This window comes from Pleurodeles waltl, chromosome 1_1 (genome assembly GCF_031143425.1).
Source record: "Pleurodeles waltl isolate 20211129_DDA chromosome 1_1, aPleWal1.hap1.20221129, whole genome shotgun sequence".
Classification (NCBI taxonomy): domain Eukaryota; kingdom Metazoa; phylum Chordata; class Amphibia; order Caudata; family Salamandridae; genus Pleurodeles; species Pleurodeles waltl.
In genome coordinates, this window is record NC_090436.1 from 602,468,827 (window position 1) to 602,489,849 (window position 21,023).

The 21,023-nt window shown below is 44.7% G+C and overlaps 1 protein-coding gene across 1 annotated transcript in view; it reads left to right on the forward strand.

Moving 5' to 3' along the window:
* FER (FER tyrosine kinase) overlaps positions 1 to 21,023 on the forward strand; it is a 772,263-nt gene that overhangs the window by 518,201 nt on the left and 233,039 nt on the right. The window contains exon 16 of the mRNA XM_069226363.1: positions 956 to 1,079. Within this exon, the coding sequence (XP_069082464.1) occupies positions 956 to 1,079 (124 nt within the window). The remainder of the gene's footprint in view (positions 1 to 955; positions 1,080 to 21,023) is intronic.

Consider the following 21,023-nt stretch of genomic DNA (forward strand, 5'->3'; position numbering starts at 1 on the left):
GCCTTCTAACAACCTATAATATATGGTTTAATACATATTGCATAATTCTTTCTTTCCATATTTTCTGTTATAGGTCTACTTCTAAGAGTTAATGCACAGTTGGATGCCTTATAAATAATCTCATATATTGCATTTATTGATATATGTATAATGTTTTTTTTGTCTTTAGAAATCTGAGAAGTTAATATTTCATAATATTTTTCATATATGGCCATAATTTGATGTATTGTTTCTCTATTTAACACAGTCTGTATATTGACATGTACTTCTCAATAAACACATACAAAAAAAAAAAAAAGAGAATGAAGCAGGGCAACAAAAATGAAAGGAGGCACACTTGAATAAAGAGAGTAGACAGACCAGTGCACTTCAGAGGGTCCCTGCATAGGGTTTATGGTATGGAGGGCGTCATTTTTCCACAGATTCTTCTTCACTAACAAATCTCATTTTCTTTCTCTCCCTGGTTGGAACTTACTACTTTACTGTTTGGAAAGACAATGCAGGTCATTCTGCAAGGGGCAGGGCGTAGTGCTTCTGTTTTTCAAGGATGCAAAAATGATTAGTAAATAGGCTTGATGCAACAGAGATGCAAGTCTATATGTGATAGTTTCACCATCACAATGAAGATGTGATGTTGATAATCCACAGGTGTCCCTTCTAAATTACTTTGAGATTACATACACATCTTTTCACATACCAGTTTGGTAGTTAAGTAAATCTGTGACCTCAAAGTTAGTGATTTGAAAGAAAATGGTGGAAATCTAATACAAATACAAATATTTTCACATACCAGTTTCTTTCAGCTCATAATGTTCCATGTCCATGTCTATTCAGTTTTGTTTTTGTTTCAAACAATGTTTAGTGATACTCAGCAAGAATATTTTTTACTGAAGCATGGCAGTTGATTTCACTGTAAAACTATCTTATATCATCGATCATCTATATTTTTGCCTAGGTGGCGATTTTCTCACATTCCTAAGGAAAAAGAAGGAAGATCTAAAAACGAAACAGTTAGTGAAATTTTCTGTGGATGCTGCTGCTGGCATGGCGTATTTGGAGTCTAAAAACTGTATCCACAGGTAAGTTATATATTTTCAAAAAGTCCAATACATTGTGTTTCTTGGTCTTCTGAATGATTGAATTCTATCATTTAGTGGCATGTTTAGGAAGTGTTATCTTTTAACTGTGCATAGCTTAATAAGGTATATATTTCCTATTAATTGTATGTTTGAATTAACAAACCATAATAATAAAACAAGTTGTCGCGTGTTTCATTTTTTATTTCATTATTTATTTTATGTATCTGAGCACTTTGTGTCATGTTGCCCATTCAAGTAATAACTTTCTAAATGTTTAACAAAATCAACATTGTAAGTTTTTACAAGACACTAGGACATGAGCAGTAAGATGGAGGTCAATATTACACATTTGTTTGGAAAAATGATTACTCATTGTTTCACCTGAAGCCTTATTTGACATATTGTTCTTGCTTCCTGGTCTTTGCAGCTTTTCTTGTTGTTGCAATACTCTTTTATCCAGAAAGCAGGTCTTCATATTTGGTTTCCCTTTGCACCAAACTGTAATCAGAAGTACAGAAAATCAGATAGTTTTACACATGTAACCTCCAGTTTGTGATGAGGACCCCTTACGGTGATAACATCCAGCAGAGAGTTCAGTAAAGTCTGTGAATGTGACAGTAGCCCTCTGCAGTGCATTAACCGAGCCGAATAAAGTCAATGACACAGTCACATGAGTTGGAAAAAGTTTTAATTAACTCACTTATTTAGCATCAGTTAGTCATGTGTCAGTGTTATTAAAAACTAGGACTTTGAGGGAGGGCAGTGAAAGATGGAAACCGATGTGGACAGTCCCTCTCTGAGCTAACGGGGTACACTTGTAACCTGCAGGTGTTGGCAAAGCTGGTGAGTCTACTATTTAATGTAGGTACCTCGATGTGTAGTTAAAATAAAGGAGAGCATGAGGATGCCTCACAAATTGAGTAATTGTTAGGAGAAACCAGAGAGATAAAAAAATGTAGGCTTCCTCCTACTTCACATACATCAAGCAAGATGATATTCACTGTGAGTTTCACAAGGCAAGCCGTTCCTTTCTTCTGGGGATCCTTACCATGAAGCTGTGTGGTGACTGAAAATAAAAGGTCATTGCACAAGGGCCAATACCAGAGTAACTGTTGAAGGTACTAGTCCTTAACTACAGTCCAAAGAAAAATGTAAGGAGCTGAAAAGAAATATACCAGCCATGATATTTTTCTTTTGGGTTCCTTGCATTTTAAGCAGCTGTACACATTTCTGCATTCGTTCTTGATGTTTGTTTTTCAGACTACCACACTCAAAATGTCAATTAGTATGTGATTCATTTCCATTGCATATCAGGATTTGTAAGAAGTATTTTGTTGGGAAAGACATTGTGCAAATATAAATATTTCAATTCTAAAAAGTAATCTAAAGAGGATACATTCTCTATTTTATTCGTAATTATTCAAGAATAGTGTGCTATTTCTGGTTAAAGTAAATATTTGTTTTAGTCAATCAAATAGCTATGATCTGAAACAAAAAGACCAACTATTGGTTAAAAAAACAAAAGCCTTTTATCGGAATGTTTTTTTTAAAAAGCGCTATTAAGCGGCCAGTGCTGGACACTTCATAGCACATTTTTTCCTACTGTGACCTTAAAAGTGGGAGAATAAACAGGTGGGTTGTGGGGGGTGAGAAAAAAAAAAACAAGGACGGGTATGTGAGGGGGAGAAATTGGTGCAGGAATTATTGGATAAGCAAACTATGCAGCTAAAATCTATTTTTGGGTAACCCAGGAACAATGTGGACCTTGAGTGTTTTATATGTATATAGACAGAGTCTCCATCTTGTAAATAAAACAACAAAAACAAACATAAAGTATATCTCATGTCCACCTAATAGAAGCCTGCAACAAAGGAGAAGTCAAGTAGAGCAGAGTAAAAGTCTGTCTGAACCAGGCATGTATAACTAAGCGAAAAAGCATGCACATAGTCAGGCGTCTATAACGGTGCTCGAGGTGCGTAAATCACAGAATGTCGACACTGTGGATACCATAGTGGTACATGCATAAACAACACAAACATTTAGGAATGCCTAGGAACGTTAAAGAATAGCATAACCCTGGGCACATAATCACAGGGACATCATGTACCAACATCATTTGCCAAATGGTGTAAAAAACATATTTATAGCTGTGTCCTCACCAATTTTCTGCATGCCAGCAAATCCATGTAATCTCACCAACCTTAAACAAATCATAAGCATTGGAAAAGCCAATAGATTTCACCAATGGACGAGCTATTGGATTTGGCAATCAGGTGGAAGTGGATAACAGGACATTTGAAAAAAGGTGCTATGAAGCAGCCAGTGATGGCCTCTCATATTGCTTTTTTTTTCTTATGTGAGTTGGAAGGGTGGAAGAAGAAACCGAGATGGGAGGATAGTGGGGATGGGAGAGGAAGAATAAATAGGGAATGGCAGATGGTAGGAGAAGCAGGATGGGGAGAAGGTTAAAAAAAGTGCTATGGCACTGCCAGGATTGACTGCGTCATATCAATTTTTTTTTGTTTGTTAAAATAAAAACAGTACCTGATTCGTAGCGCAAGCAGCAGATAGTGACAAGTCAGTAATCAAATTTAATTAATCTGTGGTTGCTCAGTGCACCACAGAAATACGAGGAAGTGAGACATGGCAAGTGCTGCCCAGTTAGTGCTGCCCAGTTAGAAGCCAGCATAGAAGAATGACAATTATGCTAGCAAATGGTATGCAGTGGGCAGGTTCCAAGCCCATTATAGACAATAAAAGTTTTGCTAGTGCATGCTTATGCGGCTAGACTTAAAAACGTGTGTGTATATGTATATATATATATATATATATATATATGTGTTCGATGGCATGTGTAGCTGCAGATACACATGCTGTGCACAGTCCGCCGTCTGGTGTTGGGCTCGGAGTGTTACAAGTTGTTTTTCTTCGAAGAAGTCTTTTCGAGTCACGAGACCGAGGGACTCCTCCCCTTTCGATTCCATTGCGCATGGGCGTCGACTCCATCTTAGATTGTTTTTTTTCCGCCATCGGGTTCGGACGTGTTCCTTTTCGCTCCGTGTTTGGGTCGGAAAGTTAGTTAGAATCTCGGGAAAAAACTTCGGTATTGTTGCATTCGGTATCGGGTTAGTTAGAACAAATCGACATCGAATTTTGAAGAGCTCCGGTGGCCCTTTGGGGTAATTTCGATCCCCCGTCGGGGCCTGGTCGGCCCGACCGCATGCGACTTCAAGACTGATGGAACGGACCCCGTTCCGCTTCTGTCCAAAATGCCATAACAAATATCCGTATACGGATCAGCATCTGGTCTGTAACTTGTGCTTGTCCCCCGAGCACAAGGACGATACGTGTGAAGCCTGTCGAGCGTTTCGGTCGAGGAAGACGCTGAGAGACCGAAGAGCCAGGAGATTACAAATGGCATCCACGCCGACGGGTCAACAACGGTTCGAGGAGGAAGAAGAAACTTTCTCCATCCACGAGTCGGATTCGGAAGAACTCAACACCAAAGAAACAACAACCGTGAGTAAGACGTCGAAAATAAGGACTCACGAAAAGTCCACATAAAGCCCAGGGGACGCCACCGCCAACAGGCCATGGCTCAACCCAAAGACTAGGTGACCGACCCAAGGCACCAAAAAAGGGCATGCTGGTGTCGAAGTCATCCGACTCCGGTCGTGATACCGCCACTCAGCAACCTCGGAGCCGAGAGAGCGGCTCCGAGAAAATTCGGCACAGAGACAGCAGCACCGAAGAGATTCGGCACCGAGACACCGCGCCGAAACCTAAGAAAATTTCTTCGGAGCCCAAAAAGAGTTCCGAAAAGATTTCGGTGCCGAAACATCCAGCCTCGGAGCCGAAAACCAGTTCCTATACAGAGGAACAAGGGTTAACCACCCAATTACACAGATTTGGAGAAGAGCTTCAAGCTGGAGAGCCTGACTACACGCAGAGAAGGCTTCATATTCATGAGGATACAGGGAAGATAACCACTCTTTCCCCAATCAAGATTAAAAGGAAGCTTGCTTTTCAACAAGGGGACAAGCAACCACAGGCAAAGGTGGCAAAGAAAACAAACCCGCCACCTTCTCCACCACCATCAACACATGCATCACCAGAGGCAACTCCACCACTAATGCACTCACCAGCTCATACCACAATAAGTCAGGATGATCCCGATGCATGGGACCTCTACGATGCTCCAGTGTCTGACAATAGCCCAGACTCTTATCCTACAAAACCGTCACCACCTGAGGACAGTACATCCTATACACAGGTGGTCGCAAGGGCAGCCGAGTTTCACAATGTCTCCTTACGTTCGGAACCAATTGAGGATGACTTTCTCTTTAACACCCTATCCTCCACCCATAGCCAGTATCAAAGCCTTCCTATGCTCCCAGGAATGCTAAGACATTCAAAGCAAATATTTCAGGATCCAGTTAAAGGCAGAGCCATAACTCCAAGGGTGGAGAAAAAATATAAGCCACCTCCCACGATTCCAATATATATTACAACACAACTAACACCAGACTCAGTAGTTGTGGGGGCAGCTCGTAAGAGAGCCAACTCTCATACCTCAGGCGACGCACCTCCTCCAGACAAGGAGAGCCTCAAATTTGATGCTGCAGCAAAAAGGGTTGCAGCACAAGCAGCAAATCAGTGGCGTATTGCCAATTCACAAGCACTTTTGGCAAGATATGACAGGGCTCATTGGGATGAAATGCAACATTTCATCGAACACTTACCCAAGGAGTTCCAAAAAAGAGTGCAACAGGTGGTGGAAGAGGGACAAAGTATCTCAAATAATCAGATACGGTCTTCCATGGATGCAGCAGATACAGCTGCAAGGACAATAAACACTGCAGTCACAATACGAAGACACGCATGGCTGCGCACTTCGGGGTTCAAACCGGAAATCCAGCAGGCTGTGCTCAATATGCCGTTTAATGAACAGCAATTGTTTGGGCCGGAGGTAGACACTGCCATCGAAAAACTCAAGAAGGACACCGATACAGCCAAAGCCATGGGCGCACTCTACTCCCCACAGAGCAGAGGCATATTTCGGAAAACACCTTTTAGGGGAGGGTTTCGAGGTCAACCCACAGAAACCACAACCTCACAAACAAGGCCTACCTACCAGGGTCAATATCAGAGGGGAGGTTTTCGGGGGCAATTTAGAGGGGGCCAATTCCCAAAAAATCGAGGGAAATTCCAAGGCCCCAAAACCCCTCAAAATAAGCAGTGACTCACAAGTCACACACCCCCTTCACATAACACCTGTGGGGGGAAGACTAAGCCAATTTTACAAACTTTGGGAGGAAATAACAACAGACACTTGGGTCTTAGCAATTATCCAGCATGGTTATTGCATAGAATTTCGCCAATTCCCTCCAAACATCCCACCGAAAACACACAATATGTGAAAACAACATATAGATCTTCTAGGACTAGAAGTTCAAGCATTGTTACAAAAGGACGCAATAGAATTAGTACCAATTCAACAAAAAAACACAGGAGTTTACTCACTGTACTTTCTAATACCCAAAAAGGACAAAACTCTGAGACCAATACTGGATCTCAGAACACTAAATACCTACATAAAATCAGACCACTTTCACATGGTCACGTTACAAGACGTAATCCCACTGCTCAAACAGCAAGACTACATGACAACATTAGATCTAAAAGATGCGTACTTCCATATACCAATACATCCTTCACACAGGAAATACCTAAGGTTCGTATTCCAAGGAATACATTACCAATTCAAAGTGTTGCTATTCAGAATAACAACTGCGCCAAGAGTTTTTACAAAATGTCTGGCAGTAGTAGCTGCACATATCAGAAGGCAGCAAATACACGTGTTCCCGTACTTAGACGACTGGTTAATCAAAACCAACACGCTAAAACAGTGTTCACAGCACACAAAATATGTCATACAAACCCTTCAAAGGCTAGGTTTCTCCATCAACTACGCGAAGTCACACCTTTTGCCGTGTCAAACGCAGCAATACTTAGGAGCGACAATCAACACAGCAAAAGGGATTGCCACTCCAAGTCCACAACGGGTTCAAACATTTCACAAAGTAATACAGGCCATGTATCCAACACAAAAGATACAAGTCAGAATGGTAATGAAACTACTAGGCATGATGTCTTCATGCATAGCCATTGTCCCAAACGCAAGATTGCACATGCGGCCCTTACAACAGTGCCTAGCTTCACAATGGTCACAAGCACAGGGTCAACTTCTAGATCTGGTGTTGATAGACCGCCAAACATACATCTCGCTTCTATGGTGGAACAGTACAAACTTAAACCGAGGGCGGCCTTTCCAAGACCCAGTGCCACAATACGTCATAACAACAGATGCTTCCATGACAGGGTGGGGAGCACACCTTAATCAACACAGCATCCAAGGACAATGGGACATACATCAGAGACAGTTTCACATAAATCACTTGGAAATGTTAGCAGTATTTCTAGCGCTAAAAGCATTTCAACCCATAATAACCAAAAAATACATTCTTGTCAAAACAGACAACATGACAACAATGTATTATCTAAACAAACAAGGAGGGACACACTCGACACAGTTGTGCCTCCTCACACAAAAAATATGGCATTGGGCGATTCACAACCACATTCGCCTAATAGCACAATTTATTCCAGGGATTCAGAACCAGTTGGCAGACAATCTCTCTCGAGATCACCAACAAACCCACGAATTGGAAATTCACCCCCAAATACTAAACAATTACTTTCAAACTTGGGGGACACCTCAAATAGATCTATTTGCAACAAAGGAAAACTCAAAATGCCAAAACTTTGCATCCAGGTACCCACAAGATCAATCCCAAGGCAATGCTCTATGGATGAACTGGTCAGGGATCTTTGCATACGCTTTTCCCCCTCTCCCTCTCCTTCCATATGTAGTAAACAGGTTGAGTCAAAACAAACTCAAACTCATACTAATAGCACCAACATGGGCAGGGCAACCTTGGTACACGACACTACTAGACCTGTCAGTAGTACCTCATGTCAAACTACCCAACAAACCAGATCTGTTAACACAACACAAACAACAGATCAGACATCCAAATCCAGCATCTTTGAATCTAGCAATTTGGCTCCTGCAATCCTAGAATTCGGACACTTGCACCTCACACAAGAATGTATGGAGGTCATAAAACAAGCTAGGAAACCTACCACTAGACACTGCTACGCAAACAAGTGGAAAAGATTCGTGTATTACTGCCAGAATAATCAAATTCAGCCGTTACACGCATCTCCGAAGGATATAGTAGGATATTTACTACATTTGCAAAAATCAAATCTAGCTTTCTCTTCCATAAAGATACATCTCACCGCAATATCAGCTTACCTACAAATTACTCATTCAACTTCACTATTTAGAATACCAGTCATTAAAGCGTTTATGGAAGGCTTAAAGAGAATCATACCACCAAGAACACCACCTGTTCCTTCATGGAACCTCAACATTGTCTTAACAAGACTCATGGGTCCACCTTTCGAGCCCATGCATTCTTGTGAAATGCAATACTTAACGTGGAAAGTTGCATTTTTGATTGCCATCACATCTCTCAGAAGGGTGAGCGAGATTCAAGCATTTACCATACAAGAACCATTTATTCAGATACATAAAAATAAAGTAGTTCTAAGAACAAATCCCAAATTTTTACCAAAGGTTATCTCACCGTTCCACTTAAATCAAATGGTAGAATTACCAGTGTTCTTCCCACAACCAGACTCTGTAGCTGAAAGAGCACTACATACCTTAGACATCAAAAGAGCACTAATGTACTACATTGACAGAACAAAACTAATTAGAAAAACAAAACAACTATTTATTGCCTTTCAAAAAGTGTATTCAAACCTGCTATCTTAAAACAAAGAGAGAGCTGCCTATTACACCAAAGGCACACTCAACCAGAAAGAAAGGGGCTACCATGGCTTTTCCAGGAAATATTCCAATGAACGAAATATGTAAGGCAGCAACATGGTCTACGCCTCATACATTTACCAAGCACTACTGTGTAGATGTGTTAACTGCACAACAAGCCACAGTAGGTCAGGCTGTACTAAGAACATTATTTCAAACTACTTCAACTCCTACAGGCTGAACCACCGCTTTTGGGGAGATAACTGCTTACTAGTCTATGCACAGCATGTGTATCTGCAGCTACACATGCCATCGAACGGAAAATGTCACTTACCCAGTGTACATCTGTTCGTGGCATGAGTCGCTGCAGATTCACATGCGCCCACCCGCCTCCCCGGGAGCCTGTAGCCGTTTAGAAGTAGATCCTGAACATTTGTACATTTGTAAATATATTACTTTAACCTTTATTATGTACATACGTATTCATTCCATTGCATGGGCACTATTACTAACATACACAACTCCTACCTCACCCTCTGCGGGGAAAACAATCTAAGATGGAGTCGACGCCCATGCGCAATGGAATCGAAAGGGGAGGAGTCCCTCGGTCTCGTGACTCAAAAAGACTTCTTCGAAGAAAAACAACTTGCAACACTCCGAGCCCAACACCAGACGGCGGACTGTGCACAGCATGTGAATCTGCAGCGACTCATGCCACGAACAGATGTACACTGGGTAAGTGACATTTTCCATATATATACATATATATAAAATATTAGCTCAAAAAAATAAGTCATGATATCCCTTAGTGAGGCCACCTTCCCACTTGTTATAGTTTGCTTATGATTCCTGGGTTTGAAAGGTCAGGGTTTCCTGCTAATAATGTTCTCTCCTCCTCAAACATGCCAAGTATACAGCTTTGTCAGCTACTGCCTGTTATACCCCCATCTGACTCAGAAATATCTTCCAAATGGCAGAAAATCCCTCCTAAATTGTTTCAGTATAGTTCACTGTTTTTTTACTGGATACCATTCGCAAACTATTCTTTATACTTTCATGACGAAATATGTTTTATATTGGCCACATAGCTATTATCACAATTGGCACCATTCAACCACCATGGGTTGGGTTTCAGTCCTTAAAGTATGTTTTCCATTTCTCTTTAGGAAAATGAAGGTCCTTAGATAGCCTTCAAATTGTTCGATATTCTGAGGTATAAGGACAAAATATTTGGATAAAATTCACTTACCAGTTTACACCAATACTTTTGAAAGTTTTTCACACTTCAAAAAGTACTTCTGCTTAGGAAAACCGGAGGAAATGTTGGATACTGTGAGGAAATGTGGTGTATTATATGGTCTAGTTGTGCAACCTCACTGTGTAATACACTTGTCAACCCCTTTAGGACTCTTTGGTTTTGTTTGTCAAACTTTCAACTTAACCCTGGGTAACTGTGGCTCTGAGCAGCAAGACCTACACAAAGGAAGAAGTGTAAAGCATTTAAACAGCACCAAAGCAATTGAAGAAATTGACAAGACAGCAATGAAAACTGACTCCATATTTTAAAAATATACTTTATTTTTATGTATTTTTGGACACCACAATGAGGCTATCCACCAGAGGGTCCTTTGAATATAGAATTTACAAAGTGTAATAAATCAGAGCATTACACTCAACAGTGAACAAGCATTTGCAAATGCTATGAATCAACACTTTCCCGCTAAAAAGTTTGGGTTAGTTGTAATGCGGTCACATGGAGTCACTGGCCAACTCCAGTAGGGAGGCAGTCAAGGTCCTCAGAAACATTTACCTCAGTAAGTGAAGCAACCTCCAGTCTATTCCAGGCTCTTTTATCCTTTGCAGGGTAATTGTCCCTGATGCAAGAGATGAAGAATGCTGAAGATGCTCAAAGGATGCTGTGGATGCGATGCAGTCTATGGGGAGTCTCTAGCACTGGGTTCTCCCCCTGCAGTGCTCCCGGATTTTTTTCTTTTCCGATCACCCGTTTTCTTTTTACTTTTTACTGTGGGTGAATCTCACTACTTGTGTCTCACCCGTAGTAATAACATTGTAAATGGACTAGCGTGTTTACCGCCAGCATCCACCTTTTAAGACACAGCCCATCAAGGGTAAGGGGCACTTGGCTGGTTGCGCATGAGCATGTGTGCTGCACGTGGGAGACTACTGTCGTGCACAGCTCTGTAACAGCTCACAGGTAGCCTGGCGCAAAGGTGACTGCAGGATTAGGTAATCACCTGGGATAGGCCGCATGAGGGTAGTGTATACTCTTAGGGAAAGTCAGTGTGCTTTACTGTTTTAATTATAGTGACCCTCCATTATACACCTAGGGAGGGAACTCTCTTAGAATGTAGGGTCACTTACTCTTTGCCTACAGAGACCATCGAAGTGGAGTGAAACCTGTGCGAGAAAAACACATTTTGTAACTTCCAAAATGATAACTGGACACCTTGTGGGTCATTCATAGTTTCCATAAAATCCTGGCTCAGCTCAGGATCAGAGCCCAAATCTTGTGTCACCCTGCTGTGCACAGTAATTACATTTTCTGCAGCAGCAGGAACAAAGGCTGCCCCCACAAAAAGAGCAATTAGCACTACTTTTCCCAGCTCCTGAGGAGGAAAAAGGGGGGCAGAATGATCTGTATCAATCACCCAGCTGTCACTGCACCAGGGATGCGTGTGCCCAAGCCCACTGAACAAAGGATAGTTCCCAGAAAACTAGAGCCAATCCACTGGGGGCTCCGTTTAAAATTCTGGTGTGCAAGTCCCCACAGTGATGTCAGCAAGGGGTAAAGCTGAGATCCCAGGAGCTGATGTGACCTGTGCATTCTGGATAAAGCCTTTTTGTACTGTCCCAATTTGCTGTGCATGAGGGTTGGGGCAGGGTAAAGAGGTGATGTGGCACCCCAGGATTGGTTAGGGGTGCCTGTCTTATGGAATCGTCCTCTCCCCTTTATAAACTCTTGCACAAGGGGAAAAATCTCTCTTGCCTGTGGAATTTGCTGCTGGATACTGAGACTGCCATGGTGAACTGGAAGGAGGCACCCGTGACCCCCACTCAGGACCCCAGACTCTGTCCAGTTGACCCCAGGACCAGTGGGTCTCCCTAAGGGCCAGTGAGGCTGGCCCCCTTACTCCTCCTGTGGACCCGTTGTTGGGAAGCCCTGGACTTTTCTACACCCACCAACAAAACAATAAATGAGAACTGGTGCAGAAAGGACCAGCTTTCGGAGGTCTCAAAAACGTTTGTGGTGAGTAGGGTTGTTGCATTGCCCCTGGTGGATAGAGCTCAGCACCAGAAGTAAAAAGATCATCCAAATTGGCCCAACGGGGACCCGAGTTATGGCATTCTAAATTTTGACGACCTTTGAAATAGTTTTTCCTCTCTCCAAATAAGTTGAGCTTCGCTGCTGTTTCAGTTGAATTCCTCTGCAGTGGACCAGTACCATGGGGATGGCACATGGACGCTGTGTTGCTTAATTGTGGGAGTGGGTGTACATGAGGCCCCTCCTCCTCTGTGTCCCAGCTCACCCCGGGACCCCATCCCCTGGGCCGATTTATGAAAAAGGGGGCCGGGGACCTGAGTTCGGGTGATGCTCAGAAAATGCCCTCAAGGCAGGATGTGGTTGGTAGCCACTGGGCTACGAGGTTCACTCCTGATCACTTCCTGCAAAGTGTGGCATCTAGGCTTCCCAGGATGCACAAATCTGCCCACTTCCAATATGGCAGGACCCCTCTCCCGGCATGTGGAGCTTCCTAGTCCAAACCAAAGCAGTGGCTACCAAGGGTGCTACACGCCTGTGGAAAACCGTCTCCCAAGCCTTAAACATTTGCCCTTCAAAGGCGTCTTCTCCTGCAAAGCTTGCGTTTTAGAATTCCTGCAGGAGGGAGGTGACACTTCCTTCCAGAGCAGGCCCCTATTGTATCATTTCCTCATTTCCTGAAGAAGGCAAGAAGCAGTCTCCTTCACGAGACCCCGGTTGCAGCCGTGGGCACAGGGCACTAAAATCAACAAAGTGGAAACTTTGCTAAATTTGCACACCGCAACTGGTTACATTAATTTCGACCTGAGAATCAAGTCAGGCTTGTATGGGGATCCATGCCTTGGTTGACCCACTATGATGGCACTGCTTTAGAGTTAGCGCAGCTGATGGGTCAGCTTGTAACTCTGAACTCGCTGATTTGGTGACTAAGCTTTCCTACAGTAAAAACAGCAGTTTTGCATTTTTACTATTGGAAAACATGTAAAATTGCATTAGTGCTTGTGGTGCCACATCATACCTCTCCATGAACCCTTGCTTATTTGGGGTTTTCATTCTCAAACAAGTGACTACAACGTGATTGGATGTTTGTCGTGATTTGTTAGGGCTAGGGTTTCTAACAAATCACACATCATTTTGTAAAAGGTTTACAAATGTTTTGTTGAAATGGAAACACTTTGTACTTCACCAAATATTTGTCCTTGACGTGGCTAAATTATTTGTTTAACTTTTGAAATGTTAAAGAAAATAATTCCTTTCTTCTAGAATAGTTACTAAGCGAGGTAAAGGAGCACAGCACAGCAAATTACAGAAAAATCAATTTTCTTAAATTGTGCTGTTCTACTTAGGGTAGTGTTTATTTCATTGGATCGCAACATGCAGTACAGTTTTACCAAACCAGATAAAATTATTTTGCAGTTAAACAGACAGAGAGTTTGTTGTAGCAATTCTAACATGCTGCTGGCCAGAGAATGTTCTTATCGGTGATGAGCTATCACTGCGGTCTGTTCTCGTATTTGTTTGTGATCCTTCTTTTGCAATGTTTCTGTGTACTAATTTGTACATTTCTACCAGCCCTAGACTTTGTGACACCTTGTTTCCTATCATTGCTCTCTCTCTTTAGCCTTTAGTGTTTTCTTTGATTTTACTTGTTTGACAATGACATATAAAGAGATGTTTACACTTGACGGTTTTGTATAGTAGTTCATCGTTGAGTTGGTGTGCAGTGCACAATGTGCACATGCTGTCATCATAGCAATAACTGCACTGGCAGGATTCTGTGGAGAGGACCAGGACCGAGCACCACAGGATAAAGTGCTGACTGTGACCCCACTACCTTGAAGGGTGTCCTGAGGGGATCCCCGAGCTCCTCCATATCACTTTTAAAGGGATGCCATGGGGTGGAGGGCACCCGCACTAAATATAATGCTGTTCCTGGCTTCCGGCACATTTTCTAGGGTCTCCATGCATTTGCCCATGCTTTTTAATGCCAGCAGGTAGTGTGAACAAAAGGGAATTCCACATTTGAATTAAGACATGCTATGAGTTAATGCCAAGTTATAGCTGTGAAGAGCTACCCTTGCAGGCAAATAGTGCCGTATTCAAAGGAACCAAATTTTGTATAATGTCCTTTCTTGTATTTTAGGTCACACCTACAGACATCTTTGGCAAGACAACTTCCCATACTGAATATAAACTTGGATCAGACTTTGGGTCCGCCCCTTGCTCATAATTTAATGATTTTTCTCCTCGAGTTTCCTTCTCCTGATGGGCTACGCAGTCCTTCTGGGCCTCTGACCGTCCCTTCCTTTTACCTACCCTTCCTTCAATAAGAGTCTGAAACCCTTGGTGAAGGTAAAAGGTTGCAGTTTATTAACATTAAGTCATAAATAATCATAACAGTAATCAATGATTGATATATATGGCATAAATCATGCAAAGAACGTCGTGCAAAATCAATCATACAGTCATAAATCAGTGAGTCCCAGTCTTAAGCCAGTTTGGCAACACCGTAACTTATCTTGACAGCACCACCTGACATAATTTCTTGTCCATTTGCTGGATGTGAAGGCCTCTCAGGTTGCGCACAGCAGCTTCTAGGCTTCCCTTGCCACCAATTTGGGACATCCGAGGCCCTTTCTGGCCGCACCTGAACTGCAGGTGCCATGTCTGCTTTGCGACTAACCCCTCTGGCTCTTTCTATTGCCCCCACTGCACCTGCTGTCAGGCATCCCTAGGACCACTGTTCTGGCAACTCTTTGCTTTGGACAGTGTACCGGCTGCTTTTAAGTGTTATTGATGCCATTTAACTGTGCTGTTTCTACTGTGCCATGTCTGCTTTGCGAAAATCTCCTCTGGTTCGCTCCGTTGCCCCCCCTCAAGGTCCTAGCAATCAGGCATCCCAAGAACCACTGTTATGGCAACTCTTTCCTTCGACGGCCTACTGACACCTCTTACATTTTATTGATACCATTTCGGCGTGTCCTTCATAGCGGGTCCCTTACACTGTGTAGCTAGCAGCACCTGCAGAGCTAACTGTCCTGATATGTGTGGGTGGGTGGGACAAGCTTTGCAGCCAACAACTGCCTGTTGACCATGCTGTTAGCCTTTTAGCCTCCTGGGTGTGGAAGGTCATGCCCTCCTCCCGGCACTGGACCCTTTAAATGGATCCAACCAATCCTGTGCATGGCTTTTTCTGCATTTAGGTATGGCTACCTGATTACCACCAGTCATCAGATTATCCAGGGCAGGTGAAAGGCCCTGTCCTGGCACACCTAGGTGCCACCCCTTCTGTGATGTGCTAAAGTGTCATACCTAATGGGTATAGTGGGCGCTGCAGGCTTAAACCCTGCAATGCCAGTGGCTACACGTCAATCACCCAGTCACCCCACCCTTTACCAACTCATATCATAGTTGGGAAAGGATGGACTGAAAGAGTAAAGACTGTGGTTTCAGTTTCAAGCATTGGAAGCATAAAGAAGCAGCAGGAGTTTGACCGGGACATGCGCAGGTAGCAAGATAAGTAAAAACTGTTTTTTAAACGCTGTGGGTGTATGCGTGAGTGTGCTCCTGGGAGAGCATTAGTGTGTGAGCATGTCTGTATGTATGTGTGAGTGAAAGTGAGTATCATGAAAGGTGTGAGTCAAAGTGAGGGCCAATGATTGATATGGAGAGTGAATACAAGTGCGAATGAATGAGAGTGGGAAAGAATAACAGTGCGTTTCACTGAATATTACTGTGTGTGAGACTGAGTCAAGTCTGAGTGAGTCTTAGTGAGATAGAATAAGTCTGAGTGAGAATGAATGAGCTTGAGTGAGTCAGAGTCAGAATGAGTGAGACTCAATGAACATGAGAGTGATATTGAGTGAATCGGAATAAATGGGCCAAAGTGAATTAGTGAGAATGAGGGAGGAGAGACAGAGTGAGATTGACTAAGACTGACTTAGAATGATTGAGTCAGAATGAGTTGGACTGAGTGGCAGTGAGTGAGGCTGAGCAAGTATGAGTGAGTCACAATGAGATTGAGTGAATTAGAATGAGTGGTACTGAGTGAATTGGAATGAATGGTACTAGTGAGATTTAATGAGGAGGAAGGAGTGATAATGGGTGGGACTGAGTGAGAGTAAATGAATGGGTCAGAGTGAGACTGCAAGAGTCGGGGAGAGTGAGTCAGAATAAATAAACATGAGTGCAAGTGTGAATGAGACTGAGTGAGAAAGAGTGAGTCCAAGCGAGTGTGAACAAACCCACCGAACCCTCTGAGTAAAAGTAAAATGTATGCTTGCTTAATGGAACTTGAGCCAAGGATTCCGCCCCCACTACTTTTAATGGTCACTAGCTGCTACTGGTCTACTCACCACTCCTGTCCCAAAGGCAACCACAAGAGCACCACGAAAAATAACCCACTTAACCTCTAACTTAAACCAGAAAAGCAATGCTGCCTTCAAAAAGACCGCGCTTACTGGATGTTGCTCCCCTTCTACCTGCACCATATTTTCCCATTGAAAGCTTTTCTTGTAATCTGTCTTTTACTATCAAATCGTTTGCTCTTATCTTTGACAACATGTAAAATATTACAATTAAACTTTTATATCTGATAGAGACTAGTTGCAGATTCCTTACCTTTGAATTTCCCCAGGCATCACACTGGATCCAGAGATTTTTCTTCGAGCAATACCTCTGCGCGCCAGACGATGAAACGTGGGAAGAGCGTCAACACTCTAGGCCTCTGTCCTCGGAGCCTTCATCTGGGTCGGCTCTGTGCTTCCCCGACTTCGGCTCTGTGCTTCCCCGACTTCTCGGGAGCCGGAGCCATCCCTGCCCAGATCAAAGAATTTTATAAGGCAATGGGCCTCATTTTTGAGCAGTCCGCCCCACCTTCAGTGCTCTCGGGCACAGGTGAGTTTTGGTGAGGGCCAGTTGCGGATCCGTCCTGACGCCAGTCGTGGCACAGCGGCCTTCCCCGGCGTCGGGTCAGACGTCGACGCTCTCGACGTCGGTTGGGCCCACAATCAACATTCGATCCCATCCTCATACCCAACGACCCGGAGCGGAACAATGTCGTTGGATGCCGATTCCGTTCTCTATGAGCTCTCCTGAGCCCAAGGTTGATCCAGACCCTTATGCTTATGGGTATGGACACGGGGAAAGTATGAAGGGGACGCTGGACCCTTTAGAATACCAGCTTGACATCCCCTGAGACTGGTATGCTCTCTCCTCCTACCGTGGCTACGGAGGAGGGTGCCTCATATTCCTTGGTGGTGAGAAGGGCGGCTGAGGTCCTGGACCTCGAGCTACCTTCTGTGGAGGTTAGGCCTAGTATCCTAACCGATGTGCTTCAGCCGGGGGGTCTTCCTCTTCCGAACCCCTTCTTCCCTTTAATGAGGCACTGACAGACATTCTTTTGGGTACTTGGTCCAGACCCAGCACAGGGGCTCGTGTGAATAGGACGATTCCCCGCCGCCATCGGCCTGCGCCGTCAAACCTGAAATTCGTCACCCAACACCCCACACCTGAGAGTCTTGTCATCCAGGCTTTCTCTTCATCTGGCACATTCCCTGCCACACCCCTGGATAGGGAATCAAAAAGACTGGCTAATTTGGGGAAGAAGTTGTTTTCTTCCAACAGTCTAGCACTGTGGTCCATGAACACCGCATGCCTTTTGGGCGGCTATTCCCATACTCTCTGGGATACAGTCGTGCAAGTGCTGCCTAGAGTTCCGGAGGAGGCCCGGACTATCATTTCCCAAGTGTGACAGATGGAAAAGATGCAGCAAAGTTAATGATTCATTGTGGACTGGATACGACCGACTCTCTGGGCAGATCGGTTGCATTGACGGTGGCATTGACACACCACCCCTGGCTGAGAATATCTTGCTTTTAAGGGGATGTCCAGCAATTCTTGATGGACATGCCTTTTGATGGCACACGTCTCTTCGGAGACCAGGCGGACTCTGCGCTCGAGCGCTTTAAGGATTCCTGAGCCAAGGCCCGGTCCCTTGGCCTTGTGCCCGCTTCTAGACCACAATAGTCCGCCTTTTGCCCCTTGCGTGGCTACGGAAAAGGCACACAACTGCGTCCTTTCCCCCCTGGCCATTGACCCGTGCATGCTGTACAGCCACTGTGCGGGCGCGGGACCCCACGCCCCTGGGGAGCAGCGAGCCAGCGGGTCGCCCAGTCCATCCCTCCCCCCCCCCTCCTCAGCCTCCAAACCTTCCTAGTCCGTGGGTATACCAGAAACCAGTTGGCGGCAGGATTCGCCATCACCTGCCCCAATGGCAATCCATTACCTCGGACAGGTGGGTCCTCCGGATTGTCTGAAGCGGCTACTCCCTCCCCTTCACACCACCTCCTCCAGTCATGCCACCTTCATCCAATCAAATATCAGAGGATCATATGGCGCTTCTCCGCGAGGAAGTCTGAGCCCTTTTAGCCAAAGGAGCTATAGAGAGGGTTTCATTGCCGGAAGTAGGTCGTGGTTGCTATTCCCGCTACTTTCTGGTGCCGAAAAAGGACTAAAGTCTTCGTTCTGTATTAGATCTTCGGTCCCTCAACCACTTCCTCAAAAAGGAGTAGTTCAAAATGTTGACAGTGGCACAGGTCCTATCTGCCCTGGATCCCGGAGACTAGATGGTAGCGTTGGACTTGCAAGCGCATACTTCCACATTCCTGTCTTGCTGGGCCACAGACTTTACCTACGATTCGTGGTAGGTCACAAGCACTTTCAGTTTATTGTGCTCCACTTTGGCCTTACCAGTGCCCCACGGGTGTTCACGAAAGTTATGGTAGTGGTGACAGCTCATCTGCACAGGTTAGGGGTTCCAGTCTTCCCCTATCTCGACGATTGGCTGTTGAAGGTGAACTCGCCCCAAACAGTTGTCTTCCACTTCCAGACTACGGCAGACCTTTTGCATTCACTGGGGTTCACTGTCAACGTGCCGAAGTCACACCTGACTCCTTCTCAGATACTCCCTTTCATCGGAGCTGTTCTGGATACGGTGCAGTTTCAGGCATATCCTCCCGAAAAGCGAGTCCAGGATATTCGGGCTATGATACCAATGTTTCAGCCTCTGTCCTGGATTTTGATGAGAATGACTGAGGCTGCTGGGCCTCATGGCCTCCTGTATGCGGGCTCTGCAGTGGGACCTGAAGTTTCAGTGGGCGCAGCATCAGTGGAATCTCTCCGACAAAGTCCATATCTCGGAAGGAACTGCAGCAGACCTGCAGTGGTGGTTAACGAATCAGGATTGGGTCAAGGGCAGATCCCTCTCCGTTCCTCAACCAGATCTTAGTCGTGACAGATGAGTCACTCCTGGGATGGGGCGGCCACATAGGGGAGACGGAGATCAGAGGATCCCTCTCTCAAGGGGAAAGCAGTGCAAGTGTTCACAGACAACACCACCGCCATGTGGTACTGCAACAAACAAGGCAGAGTGGGTTTGTGGACCCTTTGTCAAGAGGCTTTTCGCCTCTGGACTTGGCTGGAACGTCAGGGCATTTCCCTGGTGGTTCAACATCTGGCAGGCTCTTTGAATACCAGAGCAGACGAACTCAGCCGAAGATGCGTGGTCGATCTCAAATGGAGTCTCCATCCGTAGGTGGTGCAAGGTCTTTTCCTTCAGTGGGGAGAACTTTGGTTAGACTTGTTCACCTCCGTAGAGAATGCCCAATGTCAGCTGTTTTGCGCATTGGAGTTTCCAAGGCGGCACTCGCTCAGTGACGCCTTTTGTCATGAGTGGAATTCAGGCCTACTGTACGCCTTTCCACCTATAACACTTCCTCCCAGAGTTCTGAAGAAGATCAGGCAAGACCGGGCCCAAGTTACACTGGTGGCCCCAGACTGGGCATGAAGAGTCTGGTATCCCGAGCTGTTGAGCATGGCCATAGCTCCTCCGATCAGACTGCCGCTTGGGGAGGATCTTCTGTTGCATCAGCAGGGGAGGTTCCTCCATCCAAACCTGTCCACCCTCCGCCTCCTTGCATGGAGATTGAGTGGCGACAGTTGAAGTCTTTTGACCTGCCACCTGAAGTCTGTAATGTTATCTTGGCAGCCAGGCATCCCTCAGCAAAAACCATATACGCCTGTTGTTGGGAGAAATTTGTGGCATGGAGCATCAACTTATCTGTCGATCCTCTATCTGCTCCTCTTTCTCGAATCCTCCTCCTTATTCTTTCCCTTGCCCAGCAAGGTTACACCCTGGGCACTCTTAAGGGATATCTTTCTGCTATCTCTGCTTTCTTGAGGTTACCAGATCAGTCTTCCATATTTAAATCTCCTATAGATGGGAAGTTTCCAAAATGCCTCACACATCTCTTTACTCTTATCCCATTCATCATGACCCAATGGGATCTAAACCTGGTATTAACATACCTTATGTGTTCCCTATTTGAGCCGCTTCACAACTGCCCTTTATGGCTCTTAACCATCAAGACTGTCTTTTTAGTTGCCATTACCTCTGCCCGCAGAGTAAGTGAGCTCCAGGATCTGTCTTCTAAGCCACCTTTACTGGCCATATATCCTGACAAAGTGGTACTTCGCACGAGGGCTGCTTTCCTACCTAAAGTAGTGACACCCTTCCATGTCGGACAGTCCATCACCTTGCCTACTTTTTATGCACCCCAACATCCCTCTCATGAAGATGATAGAGACTCCACTGTCTGGACCCAAAAAGAGCGTTGGTGTTCTACCTTGAACGTACCAAAGACTTTCGGGTGGACGATAAACTCTTTGTGGGATATGTGGGTGCAAATAAGGGGAAGGCGGTGCA